Below are 23,709 nucleotides of genomic sequence, written 5' to 3'. Positions count from 1 at the left end.
GTTATATCCAATTGGCATCCGCGCTATAAAAAGAACGTTAGTGTGTGTGTGCTTTTATAATACAGTGAGGGGAAAAAGTATTTGATCCCCTGCTGATTGTGTACGTTTGCCCACTGACGAAGAAATGATCAGTCTATAAATTTAATGGTAGGTTTATTTGAACAGTGAAAGACAGAATAACAACAACAAAATCCAGAAAAACACATGTCAAAAATGTTATAAATTGATTTGCATTTTAACGAGGGAAATAAGTATTTGACCCCCTCTCAATCATAAAGATTTCTGGCTCCCAGGTGTATTTTATACAGGTAACGACCTGAGATTAAGAGCACGCTCTTAAAGGGAGTGCTCCTAATCTCAGTTTGTTACCTGTATAAAAAACACCTGTTCACAGAAGCAATCAATCAATCAGATTTCAAACTGTCCACCATGGCCAAGATCAAAGAGCTCTCGAAGGATGTCAGGGACAAGATTGTAGACCTACACAAGGCTGGAATGGGCTACAAGACCATCGCCAAGCAGCTTGGTGACAAGGTGACAACAGTTGATGCGATTATTCGCAAATGGAAGAAACACAAAAGAACTGTCAATCTCCCTCGGCCTGGGGCTCCATGCAAGATCTCACCTCGTGGAGTTGCAATGATCATGCGAACGGTGAGGAATCAGCCCAGAACTACACGGGAGGATCTTGTCAATGATCTCAAGGCAGCTGGGACCATAGTCACCAAGAAAACAGTTGGTAACACACTACGCCGTTAAGGACTGAAATCCTGCGGCGCCCGCAAGGTCCCCCTGCTCAAGAAAGCACATATACATGCCCGTCTGAAGTTTGCCAATCAACATCTGAATGATTCAGAGGACAACTGGGTGAAAGTGTTGTGGTCAGATGACACCAAAATGGAGCTCTTTGGCATCAACTCAACTCGCCGTGTTTGGAGGAGGAGGAATGTCGCCTATGACCCCAAGAACCCCATCCCCACCGTCAAACATGGAGGTGGAAACATGCTTTGCTAAGGGGACAGGACAACTTCACCGCATCAAAGGGACGATGGACGGGGCCATGTACCGTCAAATCTTGGGTGAGAACCTCCTTCCCTCAGCCAGGGCATTGAAAATGGGTCGTGGATGGGTATTCCAGCATGACAATGACCCAAAACATACGGCCAAGGCAACAAAGGAGTGGCTCAAGAAGAAGCACATTAAGGTCCTGGAGTCGCCTAGCCAGTCTCCAGACCCTAATCCCATAGAAAATCTGTGGAGGGAGCTGAAGGTTCGAGTTGCCAAACGTCAGCCTCGAAACCTTAATGACTTGGAGAAGATCTGCAAAGAGGAGTGGGACAAAATCCCTCCTGAGATGTGTGCAAACCTGGTGGCCAACTACAAGAAACGTCTGACCTGTGATTGCCAACAAGGGTTTTGCCACCAAGCACTAAATCATGTTTTGCAGAGGGGTCAAATACTTATTTCCCTCATTAAAATGCAAATCAATTTATAACATTTTTGACATGCGTTTTTCTGGATTTTTTTGTTGTTATTCTGTCTCTCACTGTTCAAATAAACCTGCCATTGAAATTATAGACTGATCATTTCTTTGTCAGTGGGAAAACGTACAAAATCAGCAGGGGATCAAATACTTTTTCCCTCACTGTACATTGCTAGTGGTATATCCAGTTCGGGTTGTGAAGACACGCGTCATAGGATAACAGCCTCTCTTAACAACTCAGCACGGCCCCTGTCAACAACACCAGCGTGTGCCCGTGTGTGGCCTGAAAAGAGAACATGCATAATTAGCCGACGTTTCGGGGCAATGGCCCTTCTTTACAGTACAGATACAAATCCACAGACTCACACAGAAACTCATAGACTCACTAAGAGACCCACGGACTCACACACAGACCCATAGACTCACAAAGAAACCCACAAACTCACACAAAGACCCACGCACTCACACAGGGACCAATAGACTCACAGAGAGACCCACGGACTCACACAGGAACCAATAGTCTCACACAGAGACCCACGGACTCACACAGAGACCCATATACGTATGCAGATACCCTGAAGTTCACACAGAGACCTACATACTCGTGCAGAGACACGCAGACTCACGCTAGACCCATAGACTCACACAGAGACCCACAGACTGACACAGAGGCAGAGCGGATAATAATAACAGTTGGATTCTAGATTTTAAGTTTTCGTGACTGCAAGGATTCATACTCTTTGGTTTTTTCGGTAAAGTCACGCTATATGCAAGTCCATTGATTGTGTTATTATTGACTCAAATTGTAAATGTCATAGTGGGTTTACTCTCCAACACACAGCCGATGTGCTGAACTAGTAACGAATTGGCCACGTTTAGTTTACGTGCCAAAGCCTTACTATAATACTGGCAGAGGAGGTTCCAAAGCCTTACTAGTTGGCTATGTCGGGTGGTTGCGAGTTTAACGACACATTTATATTTACTGAATCTAACTCCCCCCCCTCCCCCACAAAAAAAACCCTTTCATGAATACTGCTACTACAACTATGTTTGAAACCGAGTAAATTCTGGCACGAAATTTTGTTCATGCCACGATTGCAGGTGGCTCGTGGGTGCCCTTCAAAGATTTCAAGCAACAACTAAAACCGGCACACACACACTTTTCTCTCTAAGGCCACTTAGTTTAAAAGACAATGAATCATTGTGTTATCGGAGCATTGTTTGTATGTTCACCACAAGTAATGTGTGTGGTTAATGCAGTAACTTGATTCCTCGCAAAGGTTCTCTATGTGATGTTTGAACATCTTAACACAACTCCCGTTTTATTGCCAGAAACGGTAAAAAATGTCCCATAGATACAAAGACAAAGAGCCCCCGTGTAGCCTTAACAGACTGTTATTGTAAGTGCTGTTAGCGAGTAGCACCTATGAAGGCCGGCACGGCACACAAGGGAGTGGGTGGCCAGCACCACGCCCGACCGCCTTTGTCTCCCCAGTGGCGATGTTTACCGCAACAGGTACTCATTTGAGGCCGAGTCGACCTAGGTGAGGCCCAGAACAGGTTCAGATAACACTATGCAACACAATTTTTATTCCTGGGTAGTAAGTGTTATTTCGTAATTGCTTATGCCTAAAAAGTGTAGTGTCTTAAAAAATTACTCACACGTTGTAACAAGTCACCTGCTTACACTTTATTCACCTATTCTTGCACCAGTTGTAGGCACTTCTATAACTATCTGTACAGTCACTTATGGTTAACTTCTCCCTACTCTTATCTACCTTTTGCCTCCCTTATCCTGCGCTCAGCAGCTCTGCTCTCAGCAACTTCACACACAGTGTCTACACACAAAGCGTCTCCGCACACAGCGTCTTCGCACACATCGTCTTCGTACACAGCGTTTCCACACACAGCGACTCTACCTCCCCACCGCTGCCCTCAGCTACACTCCCTCAGACCCACTCACCCGTCTGTCCCGGGCGGGGGGATCAGCCAACACCGGCCCGACGACGGCGTGAGGGTTGAGGTCCCGTTGACGGCTAGAGATGTCTTCACTTGGTCCCCGGCAACAACTATCCGCTCACGCACACGCCCTTATACCCCCCTGCCAATTATCTGAGACCTCTCGTGCATCTTTTTAAATCCTTTATATTAAGTTCGCTTGCTTGCTTGCTTGCGTGCTTGCTTGCTTGCTTGCGTGCTTGCTTGCTTACGACCGTGCAAATATTTCGGTCGTTTTTTAACCCACTTCCCGTGATCCAATCGAGCTGACATTTTCCACACAGACTCGTTGTGCGAGACAATTAATGTTCGTGAAAAAAAATTCCCAAAATTTTACACTGTTTAGGGAAAACAAATTAAATATTTAATTACCAATTGCTTAATACTGGCAGACAATCATCTGACCCATAGGTGGCAGCCATCTCAAGCCAGAGGACGAGAAGACTCTAGCCGCCACGCATATAAAGGATTTATAGTGAAAAACTTTGTTTTTACGGGTTTACTTGTTAAGCTCTCGCCAGGCTAGTGCCTTTTGGCCCATCAATCAACCCTCATCTCCCTGCTCCCTGGCAACACCTCCGGTCTCAACGTGCACAACCGGTTGACCCCGTTTGCACCTGCTTTGCCCCTTACAACTGTCGGTTTGTCCATGCAAACCTCACGTGCACCTGTTTGCCCTCGCGTATTTTACTTCTCTACAAAAGTATAGAAAATGGATATTATTCTCCACAAACTTTACTTTTGTGACCAGGACAGTGATATTGTGAAATTTACCTATTTTCAATGAGAAATTAGGAAATACCACAAAAATAAAATAAAAAAATTGATACACAGTGTTAATCGTCACCAGTGTCGGCCATGAGCGGCAATCGAACTCGGGTCTCCGGGTTCTTAGCACAGCGTGCAGGCCGCTACACCGCCGCTACACCGCCGCTACACCGCCGCTACACCGCCGCTACACCGCCGCTACACCGCCGCTACACCGCCGCTACACCGCCGCTACACCGCCGCTACACCGCCGCTACACCGCCGCTACACCACCGCTCCCCCCCCATAGAGAGACAAAGATCCCCCATATAGCCTTAACTGTTGGGGAAAGTGCTGTGAGCGAACACCCACATAAACATGCATACCCACACGTAAGGATACAGACCTACAAACAAATGTACACACGTACAGAGGTAAACAAATACGCACCGTACGTAGCCAACCGTGATAATTGCAGGCGGGCGGGGGAAGGACAACAAGCTAAACACACAAAAAGCAGTTCTAAAGAAATGAGATTGTGTCAATCCAGATGATGATGATTTAAAGTGCATCGCTCCCAGTAGCTTCCTTAATATCGGAATGAAGAGCGTTCCAGACGGCCACAGAAGCGCGTATCTGAAGATGCTGCGCGTTGCGCTTGGTGCTGCTGTCGTTCGATGGCGAGCCGAGGACGACGAAAACGCCACGCACTCCCAAAAATACTTTTGTGTCATTTTTCCAAATCACTTGCGGACTCTTGCCCCACCAGCAGCACCACCACCCCACAGCTACCCCCAACCCCTCTCCCCAGCATCCTCCCCCCGCTCCACAGGCGTTTGAAGGAGGCTGATCGAGGTGATCGGTCCATGATGGACGCCCCCTTTGATTTCCGTGTAAACATTTGAGTGAAGGGTTCCATTTAGGGCTTCTTTTTTTTTGTTCCAACAACGCAAGTCCCCCCCCCCCCCCGCTTCTTTGATGGCGCCCGCAGACTTTTTTTGCCATCTGGCGGCGCAGGAAGAGCAGAAATGTATTTTTTGCCCCTTTTGGTTCATGCTGCTCAAGGGGGAAGGGGGGGGACAGAGTTGACCCCCAACCCCTCCAGTGAAAGTGTTGACGTTCGGAACTTCGCCCTCTTCCTCTGAGGGCCGCTCTCGTTCCCCGGGACCGCGTCTGCTCCGCGTTCGTTGCAGACACCTGCGGGAGGCCACACTCACTCACACGCGTCGTGTTGCTCCACTTTCGCCCCCCAGTAACATCTCTGGAGCGTGCATCGTCCTTCTCTACATCTCGATAACGTTGCATTGTTTGGTTTTTACATTTGCAATGCCATTGTGTGCACAGGGCTATACCGCATAAATTAAACTGGAAACTTGTGTCCTTCCCCGGCACCTACGACTAGCACTATTGGCTAAACGTACGGTGTGAAAGAAGTTTAACATACATACAAACTATTTCACAATACACACTACACTACTATACACTGCACTACTACAATATACACTACTACACACTACACTACACTACTTAACACTACACGACTATACACTCCAATGAGCACTGTCCAACATACATTCTACACGTCTTGAACATCTTCTCTCCTTACGTGATCTGTGCAACATCTCCTTGCAAGATCTCTCTCTCTCTGTGACCTCTGTGTAACATTTCTGTGTGTGGGCGTAATTTCACTTTTTGCGTGATCTGTGTAATATCTCCGTTTGACATTTCCTTGCGAGATCTATGTGTGTGTCTGTGTGATCTCTGTGTGTGTGATCTCTGTGTGTGTGTGATGTGTGTGCGATGTGTGTGTGTGTGATCTCTGTGTGTATGTGCGATCTGTGTGTGTGTGTGTGATGTGTGTGATATGTGTGTCTCTGTGTGTGTGTGATCTATGTGTGTGCGATCTGTGTGTGTGTGATCTCTGTGTGTATGTGTGCGATCTGTGTGTGTGCGATCTGTGTGTGTGCGATGTGTGTGTGTGTGATCTCTGTGTGTATGTGTGCGATCTCTGTGCGTGTATGATGTGTGTGTGGTCTCTGTGTGTCTGTGTGTGTGATCTGTGTGTGTGTGATCTGTGTGTGAGATCTGTGTGTGTGTGATCTGTGTGTGTGTGATCTGTGTGTGTGTGATGTGTGTGCGATCTGTGTGTCTGTGTGTGTGTTCGATCTGTGTGTGTGTGCGATCTGTGTGTCTGTGTGTGTGTGTGATGTGTGTGCGATCTGTGTGTCTGTTTGTGTGCGATCTGTGTGTGTGATCTGTGTGTGTCTGTGTGTGTGTGATGTGTGTGCGATCTGTGTGTCTGTGTGTGTGTGATCTGTGTGTGTGTCAGGCGGAGTGTTTTGGTTGTGGTTTTTCTATTAAGTCTCTCACACTGAGCAGGAATGAAAGGTCAGGCGCTAGGAACTCGAATAATATTTGTCCACATGACGGCATTAGAGACAAACGCAGCTCCTATTACAGAGCTACACACACTCACACATACACCAGCAATATACAGCACATTCACATGCATATATACTCACGTATACAAAGACAAAGGTCCACCTTATAGCCGCTAACAGACTGTTGGGGCAAGTGCTGTAGCGAGTAGCAGCACCTATGAAGGCCGGCACGGCACACGAGGGGGTGGGTGGCCAGCACCACGTCCGGCCGACTTTGTCTCCCCAGCGGCGATGTATACACATCGCATCGGGTACTCATTTGAGGCTGAGTCGACCTAGGGGAGGCCCAGGACCGGTTCAGACAATCGACACCGGGTGTTGTGTGGTCGCGAGCGGGAATCGAACTCGCGCTAACCGCTGCGCCACCGCTCCCCCCACTCACCCACTTACAACACGGACACTCCCCAAAGCGCCCACCCTCTCACTCTCTCGCAATACGTCTGCTCCTTTAAAACCCACGTTCACTCTTGGCAAGAGTGAATATTCGTAACATCTTCTACCTGCTAACTCCTTCCGTCTTCCTCCGAGACGCCTCTATTGCGCCTGCGATTGTATCTCTGTGCAAGTCAGTCGCTAGCACTTTGTATGGGGAGTGTGTTGATATATGTGCATGTATAGCCGACGTATGTGAGTATCCAGGGTTACTCTTTCCTATGTGAGAACGCGTGCCTGTGATTTTATATTGCACGTGTATGAGTGTGTGTAGGTTTGTCCATGTGTGTATGTGTGAGTACATATATCATACATGTGAGTGCATGCATGTTGGTATATGTGCGTGTGTCTACTAGAATGTGTGTGTATATCGGTTCATGTGTCTGATTATGTGCTTTGCTAACAGCACTTGCCCCAACAGTCTGTTACAGGCTTTACGGGGAATATTTGTCTGTGTGTGAGTCTTTAGATTAGAACCAGGTACATCTTGAGAGTTTATTAACCTCTTGACACATTTTAATCTATAAGATGATAATTATACAATTAACACAGGCGCTGTTATTGTAAAATTAGCCTTCACCAAATGTACGCGTATATTCGGTATATATTATAATCTCTTTGCATCTTCATCACCAATTTTTATTAAGCACATGTAATATTTGTTTTATTCTTAATTAGTATCTACAACTGCAATCGCATTCAGCGGCAGAGTTAAATCAATTTAACAAAATGTGCGCACAAATGGTGAATCTGGCAAACGAGGCAGCGGTCTCAATGTGAGTATCATTTTGCTCAACAGACTTGAGAATTTCTTTGCTTAACTTCCAAAGAAAAGTTATTGATTATTGTAGCCGCTGCTGCTACTGCCAACTGCAGCTTATTACGACAAGAGTTTCCCATTCGTATCGAGATAGCCTGATGCGCAATTCGTATTTGGCTGAACTTTGATGACAAACACGGCCGATCGTCATGAAAACAACATTTGAACAAATTAAGAATCAACGCGATATTAACACCAATAACAAAAAGGTTGTAAACGTTATACATTTATTCTGCAATTTTTTTTCAAACTCTCTAACTACAACAACGAAGCAAATCATTAGGCCAGGTCAATGTTGAATGGGCCATTGATTCACGACACGGGGGATATGCTTTGTGCGCAACCCTGAAATTCCTTTGCTCAGCTCACTGCTTGCGGAACAGGGTGGGGGCCTGTCACTAGAGGCAGCTATACAAGAGCCAGAAGGTTGAATAGCGGGAGGTGGATAAAACGAACATTCCTGTTTTAGAACCGCAGAAATTCACAAATGTCTCCGCGCGACTGCCATCCGTCTCTCTCCCTCTTCCTGCTGCTGCTCCTCCTGCCGCCACCGCTGCCGTTGTTGATTGAGGGGAGCCCCATGGGGGTGGTTGGGGGGCCCATGTCTCTGGGGGGCTCCTCAACCCCACACCGAGTGCGCTATTCCCACGCTGGGCTGTGTCCGAACGAGGTGAACCCCAACCTCTGGGTCGACGCGCAGAGCACTTGCGAGAAGGAATGCACGGCCGACCACGTGGGTCTCTCACCACACTCACCACCATACTCACCACCATTACCACCATACTCACCACCACCATCACCACCATACTCACCACCATTACCACACTCACCACCACCATCACCACCATACTCACCACCATTACCACACTCACCACCACCATCACCACCATACTCACCACCATTACCACACTCACCACCACCATCACCACCATACTCACCACCATTACCACACTCACCACCACCATACTCACCACCATTACCACACTCACCACCACCATCACCACCCTACTCACCACCATTACCACACTCACCACCACCATCACCACCATACTCACCACCATTACCACACTCACCACCACCATCACCACCATACTCACCACCATTACCACACTCACCACCACCATCACCGCCATACTCACCACCATTACCACACTCACCACCACCATACTCACCACCATTACCACACTCACCACCACCATCACCACCATACTCACCACCATTACCACACTCACCACCACCATCACCACCATACTCACCACCATTACCACACTCACCACCACCAGCACCACCATACTCACCACCATTACCACACTCACCACCACCATCACTACCACCCTCACCACAATCACCACCCTCACCAACATCACCACACTCAACAATACCACCACCCTCACCACCATACTCACCACCATTACCACACTCACCACCATCACTATACAATACCATACTCACCACCAACACACTCACCACCATACTCACCAAAACACCACCATCAACACACTCACCATCACCACCATTACCAGCACACTCACCACCATCACTACCACCATTACCACCGCACTCACCCCCATCAACTCCACCCTCACCACTCTCACCACCCTCACCACCATCACCACCTTCACCACCATCACCACCATCACCACCATCACCACCCTCACCACCCTCACCACCTTCACTACCACCACCACCATCACCACAAGAACCATCACCACCCTCACCACCATCACCACCATGACCACCATCACCACCTTCACCACCATCACCACCACCACCACCCTCACCACTCTCACCACCAGGTGTGCGAAACCCATGAGAAATGCTGCCAGAACGTGTGCGGATCTCGGAGCTGCGTGGCTTCCCGCTTCATGGCCCCTTCCTCCTCCACCTCCTCCTCCTCCTCGTCCTACGCGGCCGACCAGAGGAGACCCCCTTTTGGGAGACAAAGGGGACCGGGAGCCACCTGCGCCCGGGTCATCTGCGCCCAGCAGGGGTCACGATGCGACCTATGGGACGGGCAGCCAATCTGCAGGTGAGAAATCGTCGTCGTCATCATCATCACCGTCATCATTGTTTTTGTCATTATTTACCACTCGCAGATGTTTGTTATAACCTTGGCACAACCACGTGGAAGGTGAGTCGAGTCAGACGTTAACTCATGGCGAGATGTTAACCACCTTGCCTGGTACGCAGGAGGTCGCAGGCTCGATCACGACCCTGACGCCTGCTGCTGTATATTTGGAGTTTGCGTGTCTCTCCCTCATCATCATCACGATGGCTAGGAGATGTTAACTACCTCGCCTGGTATACAGGAGGTCGTGGGCTCGATCTCGACCCTGACACCTTCTGTATACATGGAGTTTGCGTGTCTCTCACTCTCTCATGATCATCACGGTGGCTAGGAGATGTTAACTACCTCGCCTGGTATACAGGAGGTCGTGGGCTCGATCTCGACCCTGACACTTTCTGTATATATGTAGTTTGCGTGTCTCTCACTCTCTCATGATCATCACGGTGGCTAGGAGATTTTAACTACCTCGCCTGGTATACAGGATGTCGTGGGCTCGATCTCGACCCTGACACCTTCTATATATTTGGAGTTTGCGTGTCTCTCTTTGCGGGGTAACATAAGTGTTTGCTCCGGGTCCTGCGGGGTTCCCCTTCATCATTTAGAATCAAGGCGTTTAGAGTTTATATTTGGCTGCTATAAATGTCCACGTGATGATAATCCTACTTCGTTGAGCAATCATTTGTGATAGCCAGGTGGTCAATTCTGAAACAAGCTACACAGCTCAGTGAGGCGTTACCTGGTCAAAATATAAACGTTTAAGTAGTTTATCTGGAGTCATAGTAGACTCTCGATTATCCAGTTGCGGAGATTTTGACGTAAACTAATAAGGCATGTATGTTTCCCCGTAAGGCCAAAATTAATAATCTAAAAACAGTGATACAACAATGTTATTCTTGGAAATGTTTATTACAAAGTAAACCGACTAAATATGAGTTGCTCCGGTTAATCTGGAATCCACGTGAGATCGCCTCTACAGTACAGTAGTTGCCATATCTTTACAACAGTGGGGCGGAGTTGATGTTGATTGGCGTGGCTCTGCTGCTGTTATCCACTTAGTGGGCCGAGTTTTCTGCTGGGCGGGAGCAGGAAAGTGTCATCACTGATCTCGCATATCGATCGATCGATCGTTAGTATTCGTTCTAAATACAGAGAGTAACAATCGAAATCTTCAGCTGTGCTTCATTTTGAGTCATTTATTGAATCATTTATTTCGTGATTTTTATTTATACCCTAGATTACTAGTTTTTGCCATTGAGATCCGTGGGAAATTGTTATATTTTGGACTATCCGCGATTTCGAATTTTCCGCGGCCATTGTCCCCGACATTAGCATGGATAATCGAGAGTTTACTGTATATATTGTATATAAACACAATACAGGAACTTCTCTACTTAAGAACGAGTTAGGTTCCAGAGGTTTGTTCGGAAGTCTATTTGTTCGTAAGTCCAACTTTACTCCTGGCGATTCCAAACACGTTGTACAGAGTGTACACTAAACACGGGGAATGGTTTAAAAGTTATATACTTTCCTGTAGATGTCACTGGTTCTTCATGTTCTGCAGATGCTTCTGGTTCTTCATGTTCTGTAGATGTAGATGCGACTGGGTCTTCACGTTCTGCAGATGTAGATGCCACTGGTTCTTCACATTCTGTCGATGTAGATGCCACTGGTTCTTCACGTTCTGCAGCTGTAGATGCCACTGGTTCTTGGTATTCTGCAGATGTAGATGCCACTCGTTTTTCACATTCTGTCGATGGAGATGCCACAGGTTCTTCACGTCCTGCAGTTGTAGATGCCACTGGTTCTTCACGTTCTGCAGATTAGATGCAACTAAATATTCACGTTCTGCACATGTAGATGCCACTGGTTCTTCACGTTCTGTAGATGCCACTGGTTATTCGTGTTCTGCAGCTGTAGATGCCACTCGTTATTCACATTCTGTCGATGTAGATGCCACTGGTTCTTCACGTTCTGCAAATGTATATGTCACTGGTTATTCACGTCCTGCAGTTGTAGATGCCACTGGTTCATCACATTCTGCAGATGTAGACGCCACTGAATATGCATGTTCTGCAAATGTAGATGCAACTGGTTCTTCACGTTCTGCACATGTAGATGCCACTGGTTCATCACGTTCTGGACATGTAGATGCCACTGGTTCTTCGTGTTCTGCAACTGTAGATGCCACTCGTTCTTCATGTTCTTAAAATGTAGATGCCACTCGTTCTTCATGTTCTGCAGATTTAGATGCCATTGGTTCTTCACGTTTTGCAGATTTAGATACCACTGGTTCTTCACGTTTTGCAGATGTACATGCAACTGGTTCTTGATGTTCTGCAGATGTAGATGCCACTGATTTTTTACATTCTGCAGATGTAGATGCCACTGGTTGTTTACGTTCTGCAGATGATGCCACTGGTTGTTTACGTGCTGCAGATGTAGATGCTACCACTGGCATTTATCGCGCGACGGTTGAACTTACGACTCTTGTTCTGAACAGGCAACTCGACATACGGGACAGGTTTTGTTCATATCTCTGAAAGTTTGCAAGTCAAATGTTCGCAAGTGGAGGAGTCCCTGTAATTATATTGTGTACTAGCTTTACTACCCATCTTCGCCCGGGACTTGGATTTACCACGCCCGGCCGCCTTTGTCTCCCCAGTGGCGATGTTCACACACCACTTACTCGTTTGAGGCTGAGTCGACCTAGTGGAAGCCCCGGACCGGTTCAAATAATCGTCACTGGTGGTGGCCTTGAGCGGGAATCGAACTTGGGTAGCCGGGTTCGTAGCGCAGCACGCGAAACGCTACGCAGTCGCTGCTCCCCCCCCCACACAGGATAAAGACAAATACCCCCCGTGTAGCCTGTGAGACTGTAGGCGGCAAGTGCTGTTAGCGAGCACCTATGAAGGCCGGCACGGCACATGAGGGGGTGGGTGGCCAGCACCACACCCGGCCGCCTTTGTCTCCCCAGTGGCGATGTTCACACACCACACCAAGGTACTCGTTTGAGGCTGAGTCGACCTAGGGGAGGCCCAAGACCGGTTCAAATAATAGTCACCGGTGGTGGCCGTGAGCGGGAATCGAATTCGGGTCGCCGGGTTCGTAGCGCAGCGTAGCGCTAACCACTACACTACAATGCGTTATGCTTCCGCACACGGGTCATATGACAGATGTGACGTCACAGCTCACTTGCCGTGCAAAAAAAAACATTATTGAGCCCCCCCCCCACCCCCAAAAAATACAAAAGTTTATTTTTATAATTTTTTCATGGTGTACAGTCTGGAAAGTACCCACATGGCAAATTTCAAGTTTGTTGCATGTCGGGAAGTAGGCTAAACATTTTGAACAGACACACATCATCACAAATTTCCCTTTTATATATAAAGATATGTTTTGTTGCATATATATTTATAATCCCCGGCCGCGGGCATCTCCCGGCGTGCCCCGTGGTGCGGTGCAGGTGCAGGGACCGTTGTGAGCCGGACCCCAGCTTCACGTGCGCGTCGGATGGCCTCACCTACTACAACCGCTGCTACATGGACGCCGAGGCGTGCAACAAGGGGGTCGCGCTAGCGGTCGTGCCCTGCAGGTGTCTCCCGCACGGAGGAGCTAGAGATGATGTGTAGAGATGCGTAGGGATGCATAGAGACACATAGAGACGTAGAGACACATAGATACACACTAATCTGCCACTAAACGCACCATCGTCACGTTACTCTACAACAACATCAAATTATAAAAGTCTAAACAATGAGAATACAGTATAGATATTTACACATACTATTGTAACGAGACGTCTTCAGACACGACTTGTATAGCGTTCCTTATTTAAGTCTGAATACTTTTGGCGACAGGGTCACAGAGTAACAACAGCGCTGACTGAATTATAGCTAAGTCGACCATATAGCAACGATGGTGACGTACAACTATATAGCTGGCTGACTCTCTAGTGACGACGGCGACGAAGACTATGTAGACGACTGACGACACAGCGCCGACGGCAACAAAGAGACGACAGCGACGACAGCCAGGACCCCGAACCCCCACAACAACCCCGCTCGCCTCCCACTTATATTCATCCAGCATGGCCAAGCTCCGCCCCTGGCCACGCCCCTCTTCTCGTGCTTTCTCGCAGGTTCAGAGAGCTTCCAGATCTATGACCTCTTGACCCTTGTTGGCCTAGTTATCCTCCCCTTGTGGCCGCTCGCATGTGTGTCATCTTATGCTGCACCCATGCACATAGTTAGCACCTAGATAGCGATACTGTCATTACACTATCATTGCATTAACCCGACGCTGACTCCAACCCCTAGGTTTCAACTGTCCTGGTCAGCTGCCTCTTCCGAGTCCAGCACGCAGATATCGAACCAATCCCTCGGGGGTTCAGAGGCCACTTCAATCAACTCTCCCACACCCGTCACTACCGCCCAGCCAGACTCCGGAAGACTGGGCCATGATGAACCTCCCCGGGCCCCGGCAGAAGACGTCGTGGCCCCCGTTCTCCTGTCGAACCCAGTCCACCAGGTAAGATGAACCTATAGACTCACACTGAACCCCATAGACTCACGCTGAACCCATAGACTCACGCTGAACCCATAGACTCACATTGACCCCATAGACTCACATTGAACGCATAGACTCACACTGAACCCAATAGACCTCCACTGGTGCGTCTCTCTCCGCTCAGGTGATCCGCGCCGGAGGCACGGTGAGCTTCGTGTGTGGTATTGGAACTCGCTCCAAGGCCGAGGTGACGTGGGAGAAGCAGCTGCAGCACCCACAGAGCCGGCACGGCGCCGGCAGCAGCAGCAGCAGCGCCGCTGCCACCAGCGCAGCAGGAGGGGCAAGAGGTGCAACAAGAGGCGGTGGTGCTGCTGGTGGTGGTGATGCTGGTGGTGGTGATGGTGCTGCTGGTGGTGGTGCTGCTGGTGGCGGTGATGCTGGTGGTGCTACTGGTGGTGATGCTGCTGATGGTGCTGGCGGTGAGGCTCCCGAGTTGGTTGGGCCAGGCCCCTCCGGGGCGGACGCGGTGATCGTGATGAGGCCCGACCACGTGTACGGCAACGCCGTGGTGACCAACATCGGGCAGCTGGTCATCTACAACGCGCGCCAGGAGGACAGCGGCAGCTACACGTGCCTCGTGTCGAACCGCGCCGGCGCCGTCCGGGCCAGCTTCACTCTCTCCGTCATCCCATTTCCTCCCGCGTCCTCCTCCTCCTCTTCCTCCTCTTCGTCATCGTCTGGCCACAACAGCAACAACCACCACCACAGCCATCACCATCATCAACATCATCTTCATCACCACAGCAACCACCAGCAGCAGCAGCATCACCAGAATCATCAGCAGGACTTTTGTCATCAGCCGGCGGACCGCTACGCCGGCTGCGGAGGCAATCAGCACGTCTTCTGGTTCTATGATGCGCGGCGCAACGGGTGCTACACGTTCCTCCGGGGCGACTGCAGGAGATCGGCATCAAGCAGTGGTGGAGGTGGTGGTGGAGGAGGAGGAGGACACAGAGGCTTCGTGCAAGGAGCTGCAGGAGGCAGGCCTCCTCAAGGTGTTGCGTCTCCACCACGAGCCGCAGCGTCTGCTCAAGGTGACAATTTTGGACAAGCGTGGGGCGCTGCCGCCGCTGCTGCTGCCACTGGTGCTGCTGATGGTGGCGGTCTCAATAGAAGACCCTCCCCATTTTCTTCACTGTCATTATCTGGTGGTGGTGGCGGTGTTGGCGGTGCTGACAGCGGTGACGACGATGCATTGGGATCGTTTCCATCATCATCATCGTCATCGTCTTCATCTTCGGCAGCCGCAGCAGCATCGACAGGAGGCCCGTCTGCCACCACCACCACGACCGTCGTTGGAGGCCACAGCAACGCGTTCGAGACGCACGAGGACTGCCGCGCCGCGTGCGTCAACGAGACGGCGCGCCTGTGCTCGCTGCCTCCCGTGCAGGGCCCCTGCAAGGCGTGGGAGACGCGGTGGAGCTACAACCCGCTGGGCAAGCGCTGCGCCACCTTCCTCTATGGGGGCTGCGAGGGCAACGGCAACAGCTTCGCGAGCCGCTCGGCATGCGAGCGTGCGTGCCCCCTGACCTCCGGCACCTCCGTCGGCTCGCCGCCGGCCTCCTCATCCTCTTCGTCTTCCTCGGCGTCCTCGGCGGCGACGTCGTCTTCGTCCATTTGCCGGCCGTGCAGGACGAAGAACAAAATCGTGCCGAGTTTCTGCCGCAGCGACTTCGCCATCGTCGGACGGATGCTCGAGGTGGTGGACGATGGCACGGACGCGGGCCTCGTGCGCTTCACGGTCGACGAGGTGCTCAAGGACGACAAGATGGGCCTCAAGGCGTTCAACATCAAGCTGCTGGAGATCACCATGCTGCAGGTGGACTGGGGCTGCCCATGCCCCAACATCACCAGCGCGGAGGCTGGCCCCTTGCTGGTGATGGGCGAGGTGCAGGAGGGCATCGCTGTGCTCTACCCGGACAGCTATGTGAGAGCCGTGAGCGAGCGCCGGGCCCGGAAGCTCTACGAGGTGGTGGACAGGAAGACCTGCGACCTCCTGCAGAGGTTTCACGACTAGAGGGTGGTGGTGGTGGTCGTGGTGGTGGTGCTGGTGACGATGAATGGTGGTGGTAGTGGTCATGGTGGTGGTAGTGGTGGTGGCGATGAATGGTGATGATGGTGGTGGTGGTCATGGTGACGATGAATGGTGGTGGTAGTGGTCATGGTGGTGGTAGTGGTGGTGGCGATGCATGGTGATGATGGTGGTGGTGGTCATGGTGGTGAGAGTGGTGGGCATGAAAACTATGGTGATTATTGATGGTGGTTTTGCTGATGGTGATCCTGAAAATTATTGTGATCAACAAAGATGGTGGACGTAATGGTGGTGGTGAGGATGGTGGTGGTTGCAGTTTTGGTGGTGATTATGGTGATTGTGGTGGTTATGGTTGTGATGGTAGTAATGGCAATGGTGGTGGTGATCATGATGGCTGTGTGTGGTGGTCGTGGTGGTGATGGTGGTCGTGGTGATAGTGAAGCCACCCAGCCTTAAATCTCAAATCTTGAAGCCAGCACCTCCGCCTTGGCCATTATGAACATGAAAGACATCCAAAACATTTAATCCACGACATAAGCTGTGCTGGCTCCATACGTCTGATCTGATGCGGCCATTACGAACCCTTTGAGAGAAACGCAGACGGGGCTTGAACCAAGCATCTTGGTGGTTCTGGCTCAGTGCCGTTCGGCATGGACTGAATGAACTCTTTGAAAGAGACAGACATCTAGACCCAGGACCTGAACCCAGGGTTCCAGCCATGATACGGCCATTATGAATCCTTTGCGAGAGAGAGACACTCTACCACCGTGTGTCCATCACCAATCGCCTGCTTGAGTAGAGGACTCACAAGGAACTGCTGTTTACACATAATGATTTATGATATAAAAGATACTTTACTTTGAGACCAATCTCTAAACATTTATATTTTTAATATATACCGTACCTTAAATGTTATATATACACATATTATAATTATCAAGGGCATTGTGAAACATTTTAAAATGTTCATAGTTACATGTATGTACATTACCCTGTCATATACATATGATTAGACAACCACTCATCATATGCAGTATATATGTACACACATTCAAAAAACAACGTTCCCCCATATAGCCTTTTCAGACTATTTGGGGCAAGTGATGTTAGTGAGCAGATATAACAACCTGCAGGGCGCATGTTTAAACACCGCACCAGGTACTCACTTTAGGCCGAGTCTACCTAGCAAAGACACAGGACCGGTTCGGATATTTGTTACCAATGTTGGCCGTGAGTGGGAATCGAATTCAGGTCGCTGGGTTTCACAGTGCAGCGGCGCTAACCGCTGCACCACCGCTCCCCCCACAAAGACGGACACACACATGTACACACATTCACACACACCACACCATACACTCAGATGAGGACTCCACAGACTGGGTAGATAACATGAGTACCGCCTTGTGACTTTGCAGGGATATTTTAGCAGCAGGAACCAAGGTTGATGGCCCCCGTGTGCACCTGGTGCCATATTCTTCCATCGACACATGCGGAACGTATACGCGATACATATAAAGAGAGTGTCTATGCAATGCACAGGTTGATCCGTTTATAGCCACCCCACGGAAATGAATATGGATAAAGCCACTATCTCTAAATTAGCCCAAGACTCCCGCACATCACGTGACTTCTGTGTAGCCACACCCACTCTGAATCCCTCCCCCTCTTCCCCACCGCCTTCCCCTGTGAAAACAGACTCTGCTCTGTGCTACCTACTGTTCGTTGCTTCCCTCTCTCTCTTCCCTCCTCCCCTCTCATCCCTGACATCTTGGCCCAGTCCATTCCTTTCTTCGACGTCACGATGGTCAATCAGCTGTTGATAGGAAAGTCGGAGAGTCAATATAAATCTGTGGATTCTACAAATGGATCACCCTGTACATCTAATGCATACAAGTAGCTATATTAAATACACCCCGTGATGTTGTTAGACCACGTTCATTATTGATGCAAAATAAATTCTTTATTGAGATGCAATAAAATAGCATTTAAGTCCATTAAAGTATTTGCTGGAGTATGATTGCATTAAACCCCGGAGCCGAGTCTCAAGATTCTGAGACCCGGTCTCCTGGAGCCGAGTCTCAAGATTCTGAGACCCGGTCTCCTGGAGCCGAGTCTCAAGACCCTGAGACCCGGTCTCATGGAGCCGAGTCTCAAGACCCTGAGACCCGGTCTCCTGGAGCCGAGTCTCAAGACCCTGAGACCCGATCTCCTGGAGCTGAGTCTCAAAACAAACCTCTCCCCTAACCCTGATCTCCGGTATCCTGTTTTTGGGTCACCCTCAGTGCCACCTGGTCAGCTGTCTTATCAACCACGCTCACACATTCATTACCACGGATGTAAAACCGCCACGGTCTCTCGGCCCAGTCTCCGGCCGAGGTGATCCCCACTCTCCTCGCCGCCACCGTCGATTCCTCACCCACGTCACCCTCACCCCTCTCGAACCACAGTTCCGAGTCCTCCGAGGCGGCGTCCGTGCGGTCGAGGGCGCAGCTGATGGACAGGGCTTGGCACAGCTTGCCGGGGCCATTGCAGAGCTTTCGATCTGGCAACTGGCCACGGCCACATTTGGTGTTGGCCTGCTGCGGCTTCTGGCGGAGCAAACGCATGGTTGCTACTCCCTCCAGTGGCTGCAGAGCACGGAGAAGAACGGCTGAGCCCTCTCCTGTGCACAAGGGGAGAGGGAGAAAGAGATGAGGTGTGGGGGCGGGGTGAATGGCAGATCTATGTCTAATTGTCTCTTTATATTTAACATGTTAGTAGTAGGCTTTCGCGACCAATATTATTCATAATTAACCTTTTGCCCGTCCAAGGACGGGTGTATTGCAGTAAATTTGAAACTTGAAAGCGAAAAGCAAACTGCGACGTGATATTCATTCCATCCATTCATGTGCAATTTGTAATGCCGCGGTGACACAGACTTATTTCATTTAAAGGTTATAATCCCTTGTTCATCATGACGTCCTTTTTACTTCCATGTGTCAATAGCGTTACAAAGATCGCGTAACGTGAGGATTCTGCCTTTGTAGTGAGGGTTGTAAGTTGACGCTGATTAGGGGGGAGCAGGCGCCCTGTCCCCCCATGTGGAGTGACGTCACCTGCTAATTATTATTAATGAGGTGGGGGGGGGGGGTGCTCCATGTGGAGTGATGTCACCGGCTCATGATTATTAATGAGGGGGGCTGGCCGACGTGGAATGATGTGACACGCGGGACACACAGACATTCTTGGCTCATTATAGTAGTAAATAAAGGTTTTGGGGTTAGATCACGCTAGATAATCGATGATCAACTGTTCGTTCGTTTCTCAGTCCGCTTGTCCTGGTGAGGGTCGTGGCAGCAGCGTGTTGAGTAGTGGCTGTCCAGACCTCCCATTCCCTGGCGACAGACTCCAGCACTACATTACTATACATTACTACACTATAGACTACATTACTATACACTTTTACACCATATACTACTATACACTACTACACTATAAACTATACTACTAGACACTACAGCATATACTATTATACACGACTATACACTACATTACTATACACAGACTCGAGCTCTTCCTGGGGAATTCCCAGGCGTTCCCAGGCCAGTCGATCGATATCGTCCCACCAGCGTGTCCTGGGCCGGCTCTTCACCCAGTGTCGAGTCTCAGGACCCTGAGACCCAACTGTATACAAATATACGACCTCAGAGCTTGGGAAATTGTTGTCGCCAGCCAGATGTCCAGCAGGGGCATGGGGAGGGGAGAATGTTCACAACTCACCGCGGCTCGAGACGTTGAGGCAGCAGTGCAGCCCGTAGATGCGGTACACGTAGAGCGTGCCGGGGGGCATGAACATCGCCACGTTCCTGGGCGTGCGGCGGCCGTGGCGCGAGTGCGACGCTTCGTCCAGACCTCCCGGGTACGCCTCGCTCTCTACCACGCGCGCCCGCAGGGCCCCCTCCACTCCGGGCACGCGGCGAACCAGGGTCTGGCGAAGTGCAGGGGTGGGGGGGGGGGGGACAGGGTCGCAGTCGATACGCGCGTACACAAAGTGCTCAGCCACAGATGAACCGTGATACGTTTGCTCATCGAGATGTTAACTACCTCGCCTGGTATACAGGAGGTCGTGGGTTTGCATGTGGTCGTGTAGATTTTTCCCCGGATCCTTCAGTTTTTCCCTCCATCTTAAAAACACGCGTTTAGAGTATTTGGCTGCTATAAGTTTCCACGTGATAATCCACTTCGTTGAGCTATCATTTGTGGCCAAGTTGCTTCCGAAAACAAGCTACATAGCTCAGTGAGCCTTACTTGGTAAAAGAAAAAAAATATTGAATAGTTTATCTCATCAACGGACATGAATCGTGATGCGAATTCCAGTCATCCTTGCAGCGGCGGCGGCTTTTGGCTCAGCCATCCATCAAAAACGGTCACCGCATCGCGCGCTTTAAGATGCGCTCCTACGGCCGTCTGAAACGCTCTTCCTTCCGATATTAGGAAGCCACTCGAGCTATGCATCTATCAGTCACTTAGATTAAAAACTCACTGCTTTAGAACTGCTGTTTGTGTCTAGTTTGTTGTCCTTCCTCCGCACCTCCAATGAACGCGGTTGGCAACGTGCGGTGCAAAATAAGTTCAACATACGTAGCGCTTACACATCGGCAGCAGGGCGGCGCAGTGCGAACACTTGTGTCACACAGCAAGAAGGATCTGGGTTGGTTTACTGAATCGATTGCCGAAGTTTTGCTCGTCTTGAATTAATGCTGGCGAAATTATACATTGCCAGAAGGCTGTGTGACTGATGGGATGTTTATATGTTCTTCACGCATACGGTAAGAAGGTGGAGTATGGGCCGCTAAGTTGTTTTGTTACGATACGGCACAGTGGTCACACTCGTGCCTCACAGCGAGAAGAGCCTGGGTTAGATTCCTTTGTGGCGTTTGTATCTTTGTGTGTGAGCTATTGCATATGTCTGTATGTCTTTGTGTGAATAGCGGCTGTGCTATGAACCCGGTGACCCGAGTTCGATTACCGTTCATGGTCAACACTGGTGACGATTATCTGAACTGGTTCTGGGCCTCCCCTAGGTCGACTCAGTCTCAAAATCAGAATCTGGTGTGGTGTGTAAACATCTCCACTCCATGAGGGAAAGGCGGCTGGCCATCCACCCCCTCGTGTGCCGTACCGGTCTTCATAGGCGCTGCTTGCTAACAGCACTAGTCTGTTAAGGCTACACGGGGTATCTTTGTCTTCATGAGGTGGTATAGTTTGTACGTTCTCCCCTTGTTCTGCACGGGTTTCCTCCCAGAGTTGAAAACACATCCAATGTAGCTCGTATTGACAAAACATTCCAATGGTCGAAAATTACCCGCAAATTACTCAATTGGAATAACACATAGCAGCAACTTTACCCCCTACTGGCAGACTAATGGCAGTTTGCAGGCCAGGTGCTGAAGTCGCCTTGTGCTGCACAGCGACAACTGCCACTAGGGGGTGACCTTTCAAACGTGCCAAGATGAGATTTAAGTCGCTTATCGCGTGTAAACCGCTCTGCGAAAAAGCAAATATAATTATAGATTAAAGAATGTACTAGAAACTCAACTATTTTTATTTTACCAGGTAAGGTCCACTGAGCTATGTAGCTCTTTTTCAGAAGTGACCTGGCAATCACAAATGATAGCTCAACGAAGTGGCTTATCATCATGTGGACATTTATAGCCACCACTCTAAAAGCATGACAATGTTTCCAAATATGGAGGGAAAACCCAGAGGACCCGAAGAAAAATCCACGCGACCACTGGGAGATACGAGACACGCAAATTCGAAATATACAGACATCGTCAAGGTCGGGATCAAACCCACGACCTCCTGGATACTCGGCGACGTAGTTAACATCTCCTAGCAACCGTGATGATGATGAGAGAGACACGCAAACTCCAAATATGCAATGGGCGTCAGGGTCGGGATCGAACCCACGACCTCCTGTATACCAGGCGAGGTAGTCAACATCTCCTAGCCACCGTGGCACACCCACTGTGAGAGTGCCTGAATGAGTCTGGCTGTCTAGCACCCCCTCGTGTCGGCAGTGGCGTGAGAGACATTGCTTTGGCTGTTCCTTCACCCACAGGCACACAGCGGGTTATTGGGAAGGGACCCTACCAATATAATTACAGGTCAGTTCCCCACGTAGCTCAACCCGTCTTAGGAGCCGTTCATAAATGACGTCATGCACCTAGGGGGGGGGGTCAGACATGTGTGACGATGTGTGACGAGGGGGGGGGGGGGAGTTTGAGAAATGTGACGTCACATCAAAATGCGCAATTTTAAATAAATATAGACAACACGTTCTAATTAATTATACTTTTTAGTAAATGTTTTCTCCTACAACATCAGAGTGCAGCGGCACATTAATGACGCACTACAATGACAATAGTTTAACGTGATTTGAAGCATGTTTTATATTTTGGGGGGGGGGGGGGGGGCAGAGCTTTGTGACGTCATTTGAGGGGGGTCTGACTTTTTGTGACGCCGTGCGACGTAGGTTGGGTCAAAAATCGTCCAAAATCGTGTGACGTCATTTATGGACGGCCCCTTATGCCTCTTTACCTGCCCCAGCATCGCCCTTGCGAGCTGCTCGCAAGGCTGGTTGAAAAAACTAAATCCCAGTCGCTCCACCCCGCACGCGGGTAGGCTCCGTGAGAAATATCTGCTGCTGTTGGGACTGGCCATGGCAGGCGCAGGCTCCGGCTCCTTGCCACGTCGCCTCTTCCGATTGGTCGACGGCACAGGCGTTCCTTGGTCGGCCATTGTGAACCTTGGGGAGGGAGATAAAATATTTGTATCTGCTGCAAAACAGTGGGACTACCCATACAACCCAATGGGACTGACTACCCATACAACCCAATGGGACCGACTTCCCATACAACCCAATGGGACCGACTTCCCATACAACCCAATGGGACTGACTGCCCATACAACCCAATGGGACCGACTTCCCATACAACCCAATGGGACCGACTGCCCATACAAGCCAATGGGACCGACTGCCCATACAACCCAATGGGACTGACTTCCCATACAACCCAATGGGACCGACTGCCCATACAAGCCAATGGGACCGACTTCCCATACAAGCCAATGGGGCAG

General features: G+C 49.9%; 2 protein-coding genes across 2 annotated transcripts; one reads left to right on the top strand and one right to left on the bottom strand.

The window, feature by feature from the left end:
- Positions 1-7,166: 7,166 nt before the first annotated feature.
- On the top strand, positions 7,167-17,463 carry LOC144735959 (WAP, Kazal, immunoglobulin, Kunitz and NTR domain-containing protein 2-like). The gene is made up of 6 exons (XM_078618559.1): positions 7,167-8,654; positions 9,718-9,950; positions 13,453-13,612; positions 14,247-14,516; positions 14,680-14,777; positions 15,024-17,463. The coding sequence occupies exons 1-6, from the start codon at positions 8,409-8,411 to the stop codon at positions 16,570-16,572; spliced, it is 2,556 nt and encodes an 851-aa protein (XP_078474685.1). The 5' UTR covers positions 7,167-8,408; the 3' UTR covers positions 16,573-17,463.
- On the bottom strand, positions 17,408-23,707 carry MPG (N-methylpurine DNA glycosylase). Its single transcript, XM_078618666.1, is given in 4 exon segments — positions 17,408-19,249; positions 20,347-20,554; positions 23,170-23,384; positions 23,387-23,707. Coding segments are annotated over 4 exon segments (891 nt in total). The 5' UTR covers positions 23,433-23,707; the 3' UTR covers positions 17,408-18,827.
- Between the last annotated feature and the right edge of the window lie 2 nt (positions 23,708-23,709).

The sequence above is a fragment of the Lampetra planeri genome, chromosome 58 (genome assembly GCF_965212315.1).
Source record: "Lampetra planeri chromosome 58, kcLamPlan1.2.h2, whole genome shotgun sequence".
In the NCBI taxonomy this organism is placed as follows: Eukaryota; Metazoa; Chordata; class Hyperoartia; order Petromyzontiformes; family Petromyzontidae; genus Lampetra; species Lampetra planeri.
Note: the sequence above shows the minus strand (reverse complement) of the source record. Positions and strands in the feature narration are given on the sequence as shown.

Excerpts from the sequence above, each read along its gene's own strand:
- LOC144735959 (XM_078618559.1), top strand. The coding sequence starts at position 8,409 with ATGTCTCCGCGCGACTGCCATCCGTCTCTCTCCCTCTTCCTGCTGCTG. Across the intron at positions 8,655-9,717 it reads AGGAATGCACGGCCGACCAC|GTGTGCGAAACCCATGAGAA; the intron begins GTGGGTCTCTCA and ends TCTCACCACCAG. Across the intron at positions 9,951-13,452 it reads GACGGGCAGCCAATCTGCAG|GTGCAGGGACCGTTGTGAGC; the intron begins GTGAGAAATCGT and ends GGTGCGGTGCAG.